Source organism: Chrysemys picta, chromosome 12, assembly GCF_011386835.1.
Source record: "Chrysemys picta bellii isolate R12L10 chromosome 12, ASM1138683v2, whole genome shotgun sequence".
Taxonomy (NCBI): Eukaryota; Metazoa; Chordata; order Testudines; family Emydidae; genus Chrysemys; species Chrysemys picta.
Genome location: NC_088802.1, coordinates 45,493,795 through 45,508,524, shown reverse-complemented (window position 1 = coordinate 45,508,524; position 14,730 = coordinate 45,493,795). Strand labels below are relative to the sequence as shown.

At 39.2% G+C, this 14,730-nt stretch overlaps 1 protein-coding gene across 27 annotated transcripts in view; it reads left to right on the top strand.

Annotated features, from left to right (window-relative positions):
* Positions 1-14,730, top strand: part of MBTD1 (mbt domain containing 1) — a 56,829-nt gene that overhangs the window by 656 nt on the left and 41,443 nt on the right. For 5 of the 27 annotated variants that reach the window (XM_065562838.1, XM_042841049.2, XM_065562841.1 and 2 more), the window contains 4 exons: positions 9,760-9,961; positions 11,169-11,308; positions 12,753-12,867; positions 12,965-13,050. In XM_065562838.1, the coding sequence (XP_065418910.1) occupies positions 9,808-9,961; positions 11,169-11,308; positions 12,753-12,867; positions 12,965-13,050 (495 nt within the window). In that variant the 5' untranslated portion in view covers positions 9,760-9,807. Of the gene's footprint in view, positions 1-30; positions 259-331; positions 648-782; positions 806-8,545; positions 8,693-9,463; positions 9,632-9,759; positions 9,962-11,168; positions 11,309-12,752; positions 12,868-12,964; positions 13,051-14,730 lie in introns of those variants that run through there. The other 22 variants (XM_065562848.1, XM_065562846.1, XM_065562836.1 and 19 more) reach the window with 16 other exon arrangements.

The following is a 14,730-nucleotide window of genomic DNA, read 5'->3' as shown; positions in this document are numbered from 1 at the left end:
GCGGGAGGGGGGGCTCGGAGCTTATTAGGTGGGGAGGGCAGTGAGCAGCCGTGGGAACAGTGTGGGAGGGAGACGGAGCTCGCCTTGTGTCTGGGGGCGGGAGCGGAGCAGCTGTGCTGGCCGCAGCATTGGTGTAGGAGGGGAGCAGCCAGGAGCACCCTCGCGCTTCTGTTGCTGTTGTTTCGTTTGTATGTATTGGCTGGAGGCAGGGGGCAAAGCGGAGGGGACCCGCGGCGGCAGCAGTTCCCCCGTGTGCAGGTGGGAGGGGAGGGGAGGGGAGGGAGCCGCCGGCGCACGAGGGTGCTGGCGGGGGGAGGAGTCCGGGGACAGCACTGGGGCTTTGTGTGAGAAGGAAAGAGAACCGCAGCACCCAAGCTCTGGTGCTTGAGGCTCCTTTGCGCTCCTCTTTTCCGGATTCTCCGCCCCTCCCGGCCCCCTCGTGTGTGCCTGCGGGCAGGGGAGGGCTGCAGCTCTGATCCCGGGGCTGCTTCGCTGCTTGCTTTTGTTGCGATTCCTCCTGCGGTAATTTTCAGGCTTTCCTTAGTTCCTGGGAGAGCTCTCGCTAGGAGTTTTAGTCGTGCAACTTTAATCTGCATAGCAGCTCTGGAACACACTATGCCACCAGAGTAGGTTGCAGCAAATGCAGAGTAGGTTGCATACATTGGATATATAATTACCAGAAGGGACTCCTGCTGGGACAGTGAATGAGCGAAGTGGAGGGGAGTGTTCCGCGGTGTTATGAGAGAGACTTTTAATATCTCGCTGAAATACATTGCAATATCAGTCATCACCAGGAGAGAAACTGGTAATGTGTGGGAGGACAGCACAACCCTGCTCAGACAGGTTACCTTTTGTTGTGATCCCTTCTCCCTAGAAGATTGTAGTAGGTTGCAGGTCTCTGCAGGCTCTCCTGACAAGCAGAAACCATAGCAATGGGTTGGGTTTTTTTTTTTTTTTGTCGTTAATTGAATAATTCAGGCTTCTCCTGATTCCCATTCACTGGTGGGGGAGCCGGTTGGGGATAATATTTTTTTATTATAGTATTATCCCTTTTGGAAATGAGGCTTTTGCAATGAGGGTTTAATGAGACACTATATTTTTCAAATGTTGCAGTCACTTTACCTATGTTACTAATGACAACTTTGGATTTTTAAAATGTTTTTACTTTATAAACTAACACACTGAATTTTTTAAGTTTGGTTTACCTTTGGCATTTCTCTCAGCTTGATCAATATGACTTTGAAGCTAGTTTCACTTTCAGGTTTGTAGCAGTTGGATTTCCAGGAACTGCATGAAATTTCTTGGTTTTAAAGAGCTGCTGGTTATAGTAGACTTCTTTAAAAAAAATGATTAACCAGTTCTGTTTGTGATGGTGGTCTTTATAAAACCTTATTCTTACAAAATGTACATGTTGGGCCATATTTAAATTGATCGTGTCCCTTTAAAAGTTTGCATTCCTTTTATGGGGAAGTTGTCATTTGAAGTTTGAGAGGCAGCCTAGTGATTTGATGTTTTTAGTGTCAGGGAGTCTCACACAGGTCTCAAAGCTTCAAGATGAGGTAAACAACACAATTATACTTTAGATTTTTTGTTGTTGTTGTATTAAGTAACGAAGCTAGAAGAAAATTAAATCTGTATGCCAAACTTGCCTTACAAGTGGGGGGGAGGTAACTTCGTCTATAAAATAGCAGCTTTGTAATTCAGCGGTATATAGTCAGTTTTAACTAGCTTTTTTGAGCAAGTGATAACGCACAGTACTGGAAAATATAGGGAGGATAAGTTTCCTAGCTGGGAAGTTATTTAACATACAAAGGAACAAATAATTTAGGCTTTGGTCCTGAAAATACTTAGTTATGGGACATCGAGTCAAGATTTCCTTAGTTTTTACTTTATCAAAATAAATGGCTGGATGGGGGAACATAGGTTAAAGTGTTTAAGGATTTGTGTTCCTGGTCTTACATTTTTTTCCTTAATCCATAAAATTCGGCCTGATTTTGCAAGGTGCTGAGCACTGTCAAATGGCAGCTAAGTTAGTTTCTCTCCCTGTTGCTCTGCAAAAGGCCCATAAAATGGAGGCAGCAAGCCAAACAGACAGGGGAAACAGACTATAAAGAGTGATGTCAAATATACACACTGAAGAGAAAAGTGTATTTCTATAGCTCTTCAGCTAGTCATTCAACATGTTACTTTTATGTAGATATACCTATCTCATAGAACTGGAAGGGACCCTGAAAGGTTGTAAAACATTCAGATAGAAATGATATTTGTAAATGTCTCAAAATCCCCTGTCCAAAACTTATAGGTCAGGTATGGGATTCCAGGGAATCCGAAATAGAGAGGTATTGGTTTTTTGTTTGTTTGTTTAAAGCTGGTCACATGTTACCTTTAGATTGCTGCTTAATTGTTTGCATTTCCTACTGTTAATAAGTTGCTGTAGGAAAAGTTGTTTTGACCAGATTTGATTTATAAACTGTTGTAATATAACCAGTTCAATTTTTTGTGTGGTTTAGAGCAGTGGCTCTCAACCTTTCCAGACTACTGTACCCCTTTCAGGAGTCTGATTTGTCTTGTGTACCCCCAAGTTTCACCTCACTTAAAAACTACTTGCTTTCAAAATCAGACCTAAAAATACAAAAATTACACAGCACATTACTGAAAAATTGCTTATTTTCTCATTTGTATCATATAGTTATAAAATAAATCAATTGGAATACAAATATTGTACTTACATTTCAGTGTACAGAGCAGTATAAACAAGTCATTGTCTGTATGAAATTTTAGTTTATACTGACTTCGCTAGTGCTTTTTATGTAACCTGTTGTAAAACTGGGCAAGTGTTTAGATGAGTGGACATACCCCCTGTACCGTACCCTTGGTTGAGAACCACTGGTTTAGAGTTTGATCAAGCCCAGAGCTAGGACTGAGATCATTGCTTATAATGTCAATGGTCTCTTGACTAGAAGGAATGTGTATCCGCAGTATTCTTCTAACATATAGAGAAATGTTGCATAGAGATAGTGTCTGATAGTTGAGAATATTTGCTTAACTAGTTACTGCTTCTGGATACTGGGTAGCAGTGGTGGCCTTCTGTGCCCCGACCTAGAGGTTATGCCGATTCTTTAATACAAAAGCGTTGATCCATGCCACATTCACCTCTTCTCTGTGTAATGTACTTAGGGTTAGCTTTGAACATCACCTGCAGACTGAGCCTGAAGTAGGATGCAGCTGCCAACCTCTATGTTGGATAGGCCTTTAGCAGCTCATAAACTGTGTTCAAAGTTCTGCGCAGGTTCCTTGTTTTCTTCCGTAAGCAGTTCTTGAACAGTCTGGATGGTTTTGAACCTGGATTCTCTAGACCCTTCCCCCACACCTCCACTTTCATCTTGTCCTGTCATGGCAGTTAAGCGCAGCCATGATGTTCTTGCTGTCAAGCTACCCAGGCTCAATAGTAGGACTTTCTCAGTTGAAGACCTTCACCTTTTGGAATTTGCTGCCCGTGATGGTCTGCCATGACAGGAGTTCAGTCTCCAAAATGACACAGTTTAGGAAGTTTTTTGATGAAGTATTTATGTATTGGATGTTGTGGTCATTTGTTTATTTTGCTTAGTTTTGTGTTCTGTTCTGGCTTGTTTAAGGTACTTTTCTCAATAGCATTGTAGATGGTCCCAATTTAAAAAAAAAAAAAAAAAAAAAAAAGGAACAGCACACTACTGTGTACAAAGAACACATGCAGTCAATATGCCTAGTTTCTACATGCAGTTATTACTATTATGCAGATCAGATAATTGCATATTGTAGGGACTATAATTTCCACTTATCTGATTGGCACATAGCAATTTAGACACATTTGCATGGCCAGCTTTAGGGAGGGGAGAAGCTGTTAACTTTTGGTGTGATAGCACTTGATTATTAGAATAGTTGTGTGTTTTCAGATATTTCATACAGATAGGCAGTATGTTACCAGGCATTCACTGGTGGGTCAGAGGGTTGTGTCGTAGAAGGCACAGATTAAACCGTTTTTTTAAAAAAGCCACATAGGTATTTATTTCACCAGCAGCTGCATTCGGACCCATTTCCCCATAAATTTTCAGCGTTCCAAAAGCCTTTTTCCTGCTGAGGAGACCATAATCCCTTTAAGGAAGCAAGCCACAGCCTATGTGCCCAAAGTTCCAGATCCAGTACCTTCTTTCCAGCAGCTGTGACTTCCCAGTGCTAGCATACCGGTCTCTGGTGCTGTTTCCCCCAACACTACTTTAGTAAGACACCTTTCTGCAGTGCTACCATTCTTCCCGCTGACTGAGGTTAAAAAAACACTCTATACGGTCCCAGACTCTTCCCACTCTCAGCATGCTCCCTTCTGTTATGCTGTCAGTAGGTGAAGCTAGCTGGCCTTTATCCTACCCTAATTTTGACATTGATGCAAACTTTCTTGCTTCCTGCTAAATCCAGCGTCGAAAAGTGCTTAGGTTTTTCCTTCCTTTTTGCATGGGTCGTTCAGACCATGTATATCTATGTACTAATGGTCAATTACATAATGGGATACAATTCTATTTGAGAAAATTAAAACTGCTGTTAGTTTCAGGCAGACTTTTAAAAAGAGTAAGTTATCCAAACCTCAGTGCTTTCAGCCTGTCCTTTCCACTTTTTGATTATTACTAAGGTACTTGACTGCAAATCTGAAAGAAGGTCCCCTTCTGCTTATAGTTATTCCGCCTAGGTTTGTGATGGCAGGTCTTGTAATCTAAGCAAACCCAAGTCCTGGGGGAAGCAGTATCAGTGGTTCTAGAACTAGTACTCTTCTTTTATGCTGCAGCAGATTCTGTCTTTCAACAAGATATTAAAAGGAGGCTTCTGTGGCACACCTTGCAAGAGTAGAGGTGCTAGATGTGATCTGGAAAAATTCCAGTTTCAATAAATTGCATTCTGTCTCCCTACATTTCTCCTGAATATATATGCTTTCCCCTATTGCTATACTTATTGGACAAGATCCATAGATCACACTCTAATAAGTAAATATTAAGGCTATTCAGCATTAAATAGGGTGACCAGATGTTCCGATTTTATAGGGACAGTTCCGATTTCTGGGTCTTTTTCTTATATAGGCTCCTATTACCCCTCACTCCCTGTCCTGATTTTTTCACACTTGCTGTCTGGTCACCCTAGCATTAAATGTCTGTTGTATGTAACTCTTCAAAAGCCTGAAAATTCTGAGAGCTTTTGAGATTTCTGGAAGTGAGTATACAAGATGACTTCTTAAGGAAAGGAAAATATTCTTGGACACTAAGACACCTTGTAGATTTGGGAGGGAATCCCCACAGCTGTATCCAGTCAGGTTTGCTTTTAGTAGTGGTAACTGGCTTTGAAAAGGCAACAGAAGAAATATACTTGGGCTAGTTCATACAATGGGGAAAAACAACAGAATTTATTAGGATTATGCTCCTCCATCTTAGCAGGTTCCCCCCCAGACAGTATGAAATAGACTAGTGATCATCATGAATGCCACGAGGGAATCGAAGTCACAGAAGTGAAATCATGATGCAAGTTCACTTCCTTATCTAGCTGCAGGCATCTTGGAGTGGTTCAAAGTAAAGATCGAAACCTAAAAAGAAAGGGAGAGATTAGGAAAGAGAAGGGTGCCAACGCTTCCTCCTGGGTCTGGTCGCTCGAGTTGTTCTTTTGTATTGTCGCTTCTCTCCCAACAGAAAGATGTGGGTAAGTTCCTTCTACCAAAAAATAAGTATGAAGCCAACATAAACAAATCTTTCTTTAATTAATCGTATTCCAGGCCAAATTAATCTCTCGTTTGAACCATTGAAATATGTATTTTGTTGTTTTATTAGCTATAGCCTTTTGTGTTTTCAGATTTCAGACCACATCGTCCAGAAATATCACCCTGCCTGTACAGCAGGAGTAAGTTATAGATTCCTGTGGCATGACTTAACTCCTTTGTTGCCACATTTCTCATTATTTATAGGCTACATCTGTTATGTAGTTCAGCAGCTCTGCATAGATCAGATGCTTGTTTTACATTATAAATATTTGTTCATTGTATACTTTTGAATGCACCTCCCCACTCTGATGGTATCCTGAAAATCTGGGTCTTGATGTATGGATAACTACATTGATTCTGGAGTCTTGACATGTAGTGCAGTTATTTGACCAAGTGAGAATGGGTTTATGAAATATTTAAGGGCTATGCATGATATAAATATTTTCGCCTGTAAGACTCTTCATTAGAGGTGCTATTTTGAAAGTGTATATATTTTTCCTTTTGGAAAAACTATAGTTTTGTTAGTTTATAAAATGTATGCTGCACAAATCCTAGAATCATAGGGCTAGAAAGACTGCAACGGTCATTTAGCAGTCTAACCCCCTGCCAAGATGCAGGATTTGTTGTGTCTAAACCATCCAAGACAGATGGCTATCCATCCTCCTTTTGAAAACCTCCAGTGAAGAAGCTTCCACAACCTTCCGAGGCAGTCTGTGCCATTGTCCTACTGTTCTTACAGTTAGGAAGTTTTTCTTTAATCTAAATCCCTGAGCATACACATCCAATGCAAATATTAATCAACACCAAGAGTGTTAGAAGCAAATTCTCCCCTAAATACAGATGCCAGTCACCTTCTGGCAAAACTCTGAATACAAATATTTTATTAGAGGCCACAGTCTTCTTTTTAAACGTACACAGTCAGCCCCCTCCTCTCCAAACCAAAACTTCCATGTTTCAATGGGTTAAGATATAATGGGACAGCTTGACCAAGTACAAGATTTATGGAGGAGGAATGTTATGCCACCTTTAGCAAGTATGAACTGGTAAATACATTTGATATGTATGGTCATTTTGAAGATGGATAGATTGATAGTTCCATGTGTTCTTGAAACCTGTTAATTTAAAACATTTTTGCTTAGTGTGTTTCCTTTAATCTGTGACTGATGTGACAAAGAGGGGTTGGCCTAGACTGGATGCTATGGTCAATACAGTGTTAAACATTAACTGTAAGAAGTTACAAATCTAATGGAATGTTGAGGATGAAGACTTGCTTTCCTGTTGGTTAGTGTGCTGATCTGTAACTGAACAGGATTGTTACTAGAACACTGTATCCATGGCAACCTGTTGTTCAATTGCTAACTTAATTTTAACACACAGGAGGCAATAACTGAGCTTGCATCTCTTTGGCTTATAATAGCAATAAATAACGGCCTGCAGGTGAGGCTTTTCCTGACAATGAGGACCTGATCTGGTCTTGGTCTTTTGAAGTCAATTCAAGTTTTTCCTTTGATTTCAGTTTGGGTCGAATTGGGGTCTAGTTCAAGAATGCTCCACTCCTCAGCCAGTTGCTGACTGTAAGAAAATGCCCTTGGCTTACCTGGTTGTCATTTTTTAAAATATAATTTTGAATTACTAACTGAGGAATCTCTGTGTACTTTACAGTGCGTTGAAATTTTTGAAGTTTGAGAGCTGTTAGTGAGGTAAATGTGTATTCACCCCATTACGTATTGGTTGTTTAGCTTTTAAGGGGGTGGGGAGGCTAGGACTGGGTGGTATGGAAACTATATTCCTCTCTGAATATTAGAAAAGTTCTCTCCATACCAGGGTTTAGGCATATTGCCAGACAAGAGTAGAGGATCTTCATTTAAAAAAAAGAGAGAGAGAGGGGAGAAACAAATGTCCTAAGACACACAGAGTAGGGACGATCCAACCAGATTAGATGATTGGACCAGCAGGTGGCAAATGTAAAATAAGTATGTTCTCAGTGGAACAGTCACCTAGCATGCTGATCAGGAAAAAGATTCGGGGGATTATTGTAGAGAAGTCTTAAAACTAGCGGTACAGAGAGCATGTCCAGTGTAAAAAAGGAAAGTGAAATCCAGTCTTTTAATATCACTTCCAGTCTCTTAGTGAACACGTCAACTTTCAGGCAGGGTTGGCTCATCAAAAATATCAGGGACAAAACCTAGCTTTGAGTTTCTTTCAGCTATCTTGCAACACTCCCTTCCCCCACCCACACTTAAATAATTGAATTTCTTTCTTCACCCTATTCTGCTGATCTGTCTCCTTACCAATTCTTATTAATTTATATCCAGTGGGTGGAGAGCAGTCAACTTGGTGAGGTGTTCCTGGTTTGGCCACAGACTTCCAGCCCAACTTCAGACAAGTGAAGTAATCTCCTTGTGCTTCAATTTCCCCTTTATAAAATGGGGATATCTACCTCCCTGGGTGTTGTGAAGCATAATTAATGTTTGTAAATGCGTTGAGATCTTCTAGTGAAATAGCTTATGTAAATCCTACATCTTATTTCTACCTATTTTGTGTAACATGTCAGTTTTGTGGTCTGCAAGTGGTGTCCTCTTGTTATGACATTTTAACATGCACATTTACCATAAAATATTGTCTTCATGCACAACAAAGGCATGGACTTGTGACTGTGATTCTGTCTCTGGCAGGTGCAAGGGAAGGACCATTAGACAAATAGTTAGTCTTTGGGATTCTCCCTCTTTGGTGATTGCAGGTATGTGGGAGGGAAATGAAGGCAGGTTAGTGGATGCACAGAAGTATCTGATCACATTCAGCAGTTAACACAAAGGGAAAGCAGTACAGAACAATAACTAAACAGACACTCGGCCTGAATCTTCTCACCATCGTAGATTGGGACTAATGCAGCTCATTGGAGTTGTCAATTTAAAAATGGTGGTAAGTGAGAGGAGAATGAGGCCCACTGTCTTCTGTTGTGTGAACTTTAAGGGGGAATGGATATGAATAGAGCCTTCGTGTCTTTGGCCAAAATTCCATGTTTGGATTATTGTGCACTGTGCCCAACCAGTAATTTCTTGCCCTCCATTCTGGCAGTGGTTACATTTCAGTGTCTCTTAAAAGCATTTGGGGATTCTTTGAGGTGAAAGATGGCATGTAAAATATATACTCTAGATGCTCAGCAAAATAGGACATCAATACGTTTATTGTTATATACATTTTGAATGTCTTCATTGCAAATTTCTGAAACCTCTCCCATTCTAGCGGTGAATTTCTCATGTGTATGTTTCCTCATAACGTGGTTAAAGGAAAGAGCTACCATCAGGCAGGATTTTCTTCTTGTATGTAAAAGTAACAAATTAGTCACCTTTCTATTGAAGCTGTTTATATGGCCCCCATTACCATAGTATCTGAGCATCTTACAATCTTAAGTTCCACATTTTAAACAGAAGGAACTGAGCCACAGAGAGGCTAAGTGATTTGTCCAAGATCACACAACAAGTCTGTGGTGGAGCTGGGATTTGGACAGGTTTCTCAAATCCTAAACTAGTGTCCTACCCAATAGACTATCCTTTCTCTCTGATCAAACAAATCTTTTTAAGGTCTGTGACTAGCTCAACACAAGCGTATTAAATTTTTTGTGAACTTGGCTGCAGCCATTTAGGATGCACTCATTTGCTTATGTGCTCTGACTGGCTATCAATACTCTAGGTACCTGGATTACTGAACTCGGAAGAGATGTCAACAAAAGAAGAGATTTGACTTGTCACGTTACTCTTCAGCCTGTTATGAGACAGGATTTTTTTCTTGTATATAACTATCAAATACTGGCTAATTCTGCCTCTAGAAGTTTTCAGTCCTGAACAATGTTATTAGCAGGTACATGGCTGATATCTCTGTGTATATAGAGAAGATACTTTAATTCAGACTGCAATTTACTGCATCTCCAAAATCTTTAAATTAAGAATATTCTAATTTGTCTTATGTTTTTATGTTTTGCTTTTTAGACTGAGCATTCTTCACGGTCAGAAAGGAAGAGACGTGACTCATTCGGGATGTTTGACGGTTATGATAGTTGTAGTGAGGACACTAGTAGCAGCTCAAGCTCTGATGAGAGTGAAGAAGAAGTTGCTCCCTTACCATCCAGTCTCCCCATTATCAAGAATAATGGCCAGGTCTATACTTATCCAGATGGTAAATCTGGCATGGGTGAGTACAAAGATTTTCTGGTATTGAGTTTGTGGGTTTTCAACTGGATCCCAGGGCTCTTGTATCACCTGTTTTATTTCAACCTGAGGGGTCATTTGTGTGGGTCTGAGAACACATGTTGACTCCTCCTTTGTGAGAACAAAGCAGGTCCGTTGAAGACTTTTACTCCTAAGAACCAGAAACAAGAAATAATTTCTATTCACCTATCAAGAAAGACTCTATGCAAATATATGTGATGTATATATTTTTATTTTTACATCAAGTAAATGTATTCAAATATGTTTTAGTTCTTAGGCTTCTGTTAAAGTGCTAAGCCAATCTTCCTTCTCAAAGTTTGGGTTAACCCTCTTTTAACAACAACATTTTTAGGCGGTGAATCCAGAGTTGCATTATACTGTATAACTTTGTAGTGCATTAATGCATTTATTATATATTGGTTTTCTTTATGTTCTAGTAAAATATCTTTATCACTATTAAGTCCACTCTTTCAGCACACAGTGTTCAGCCCCCACATATTTGGAATCACATTATTTTGAGAAAGAGGGAAGATGGCCTTCATCATTATAGAAAAACAATAGGACATATATACTGCCCAGCAGTGGAATCTTTTGTGGTAAAACCCACTTTGAGCATCACAGTGGCACAAGTCACCTGCAACCTCTGTTTCTCTGGATGTCCTAGAGCTTACTGGGTAGTGCAACACACAAAGTGTGTAATGCCAGCAGGCTGAGGGTGTTGACTGGCCACGATACATGGGAGAGATTTATGTGTAATTCAAGGGAAAGTAGAAAGACGAGTCTTATTTTGGGTTGGGAGTAGTAAACATCAGATGGAGTCTGCATTCACAGACGCACGCTTGAAGTCTCTTTAACCCTATAACTGGGTAGCATGAAGGATGAAGATCAGCTTTGGATGAGTCATTAGTTTCTGTTAGTGAAAACTGGGGGGACCATTACAACCTTGAATCAACAAAGACCTTGGCATTTGAGTAGTTCTACTGAAGTCAGTGGGACTAATCATTTTGTGAAGTTAAGCACATGTAAATCTTTGTAAGATCAGGACTAAGAAATGGTTTGGTGTCGAAGCTAAGCGGGGCTGCAAACCATAAGACCTTCATGATGGAATCCTTATGTTTGGGTTTTACTTCTCATTTAATCTAAAATTTTTATCATGCTTTATAGTTGAGCCTTTTCTCTCCTCTGATTAGCTACCTGTGAGATGTGTGGGATGGTCGGTGTCCGAGATGCTTTTTACTCTAAGACAAAGCGTTTCTGTAGTGTTTCGTGCTCCAGAAGTTATTCATCAAACTCCAAGAAGGCCAGCATTCTGGCCAGACTTCAGGTAACGGTACAGAAACCATCTTGTTTATATACTTACCCTTGCATGTTTTACAAATAAGCCAGACTGGACAGATAAATGCTTATCTGAGCTAATGCATGTTTTTTAAAAGATTAGGTTGTTTTTTAGTAAACTCATAGTAACGTAACTGTGTTAGTGAGTCAAAACTTATCATATTATTCATCTGCTGTTTACATTGAGTGCAGATTTCCTGTTGAGTAAATTCTAAACCTAAAACCTGGTCTTTTTAGCCCTTGCAGGAAAATAAAATTAAAAAGTTACATTAGCAATGTGTTCACCTAACAAAAATAGAGATCAACGCTTCTGTAAGGGTCAAGGAGCAAATCTTGACCTAATCCACCTAATCTGAGTGGATTGTGCAAATACGTTGAATGGGATTGTGGGAAACTAGTTTCTGCCCCTCCACCAACTGAGTAGCCAAAATAGTTTCTGTGGCCCACAGGCAAGGGCAGTGGAGGAAGGGAAGATCTGTGCAGTGGCTGATGCTCTGATCCACTTGTGCCTTGTCTGTTGCTGTTAAAGGAACTCTTATGGTGCACTTCCTGTGGGTATTTAGTTTGCTTGTGCAGAGGAATTAAATAAACTCTGCTGCCATGGGCCCACTGCACTTGCAGTGGAAAGAGCTGGATAATCCTTTAAATTTAAGTGTGTGGTATCTGAATAATCCATAGATTTAGCCTCAAAGTACTTGTTGGCTTCACAGATCACAGTGGCGAAACCATTGCTGTCACTTTATTCACAAAAAGGTTTTTAAAAGACCTTGTATAGAGATTGACATATTGAGCTGTATTAACTTTGGCATGTTGTAAACTGTTTTAATTCTCCTTCTCTTTTCCCCTTTGTTAAATTAGTTTATTTAAAAGGGTAATTAGCATAGATGTGTTATAAAAATAACATTAATAGAGACTGAAACCTCAGCTGGCAGGAGATCAAGGTTATATTCTACCATTTTCTCTCACATGGAACTCTAGTATCTGTGGGAGTATTGCCTAATGACTGCCATGATATGGCCCTCAGAATTAGATTTAAGATTCTGCCTTTGTCATATTTTTGATAGTTACAGATGTCTAGTCCCTTTGCCCATTATCTGTAGAACAGCAGCTGATGCTGTGTGCTGTTCAAGTTTCCATACCTAGGCAAAAATTATGTTTCTGACATTCCCTTGAGTCTGCTTTTATGGGTTTAAACTATACTGATGCTAAGTGTAGCTCATGTGGTACTTGAATGGACAACTTCCGTGTTCTGTTTTATTTGTTAAAATTTTTGCCTACCAGGATAGCCTCATGAGAGATGCATTTTGTTTACAAAATTAATTGTGTAATGTTTTTGGACCTTTTAGAACTGATTTTGTGTAGTAGTGTGAGGCACATTTTTGAAAATTTGCAGCTGGGAGTTTTGAAAGGCTTTATTTACTTAACTCTTATTGTCCTAGGGTAAACCTCCAACTAAAAAGGCTAAAGTTCTGCAGAAACAACCTTTAGTGGCTAAACTAGCAGCATATGCTCAGTACCAAGCTACATTGCAGAACCAAGTGAAGACTAAAACAGGTAACTGTGCATAATAGAAATGAAACTAATTCTTGGAAACGTAAGATCTGCCGTTCACCCCTTGTGCAGCTTCCTAAACAAAATAACTTTCTTTTAGCAGCTGTCCCTGTGGAAGGTTTCAGTTGGGGTAACTACATTACTAGCAATAATTTAACAGCAGCTCCTGTTACCTGTTTTAAACATGTAAGTATCCTCCACTATTTTTTTTTCTCTGAGACATTTTAAATTTATTTTAATCAAGAAACAGCAACCAAATCAGTTACTTAGTACTTTATCAATTAATTCATTTAGCACTACATTAATATTTAAACACTTTTTAAATGAAAATTATAGAAGAAAATACACATGCCTTATTCTTCTACTTGAAACCATTCTGAATATCATCAGCCACTCTTGTTATATATGATTCAGGTTCAAAGTTACAAAATAGAAGGCTGGTATCTTAAGCCCTTGGGAACTTATTTTTCCCACATTCAAAGCACAATCGTAGATTAGTCCAAATTTATAGAATTTAAACCAAACCAGTTGGAGACACAGTAATAGATAACGATGGAAACTACCTATTAGACCAAGTCATACCTCTTGCAGCACGTATAAAATTGGTCTTTCGGCTCTAGGTTTGTTTTTGTCTTTATTTCTCAATCAGATTCTTAGTGTCAGCTGTGTTACTTGGGGGGCAAAAAGAGAATTTCTGTAGTTATGAAGATAAAGCTATTCTTCACTTTCTTTTTCTTTGTACATAGCATTATGGAAGTACAAAAATTGCTTAGTTATGCATTAAACAACTTAGATATAAGCTTCTGTCAGCGGTATGTGGGGTTTTTTTTGGCTACAACAGACAATATTAAATTCATATTTTAGAATGCACATCTGTATGTTTCAGAAACATTCTAGAAGATATTCTTTAAGAGCTGTATGTGCAAGTTACATCCATATTTTAAAAAATCCTTTCTTCATGTCTGCAAAATAAATTCATTAGGGCTGGTCACAAATTTTCAGTCAAAAAGGGGTTTTTAATGGAAATTGGGTTTTTGAGAGAGTGAAAATTTTCATGGAAAGCACCTGCTTTCCTAGATAGCTTCTGGTTTATTTTACTTGTATATTGGGAAAACTGAAACTTTTTAGCTGAAAGCTAAAACTTTTAGTTTCTTTCATGAAAAGTCAAATTTTTCTGTCAAAATTTTCAATGAAAATGGATTTATTTTGGTGGGTTCTGGGCTAAGGCGATACAGGGGGAGGTTTTTGTTAGTTTTCTCCCATGGAAAATTTCAACTAAAAACATTTTCCACCCAGATCTAAAATTTATGCTGGATGTTGCAAGGTGCAGTGCACTGTCAATTCCTAAGTGAGTGGGAACTGAGGGCACTCACACTTTGCTGAATTGAGCCCTTCATGCTTAAGGGCCTTATTGTTGCACAGAACAAAGCCCTGGAGTAGTATAGCTTTGTGATTCAGTGCCAAAATCCACATGCTTGAACAAGCATTTCTTCATTCTGGTTTCACAATATTGTACATGCTATAAAAAGTAATTTCATTAGTGCATAGTGAAAGGTAGTGTTAAGATGAGCCTGTGTGATTTTAACAGCAAATGCTAAATGACAAGCAGTATAATTGTGCTTTCAAATATAACTAAAGAACATTTCCATTGGAAAAATCTCGTGTGTATGTGCAAGTAAAACGGTGTAAGCTGTGCACTGTTGTTGTTTTTGACAGCTTTGTTCCATACTCTGGAACATCTCAAAGATAAGGTAACTGACTTAGGAAAAATCTGAAATAATTGAATGAATGGCCTGTTCACAGTATTATGCTACTTAATTTTTAAAGATTTAATTACATTTTGGTATCGTACTGCTGAACAGATGA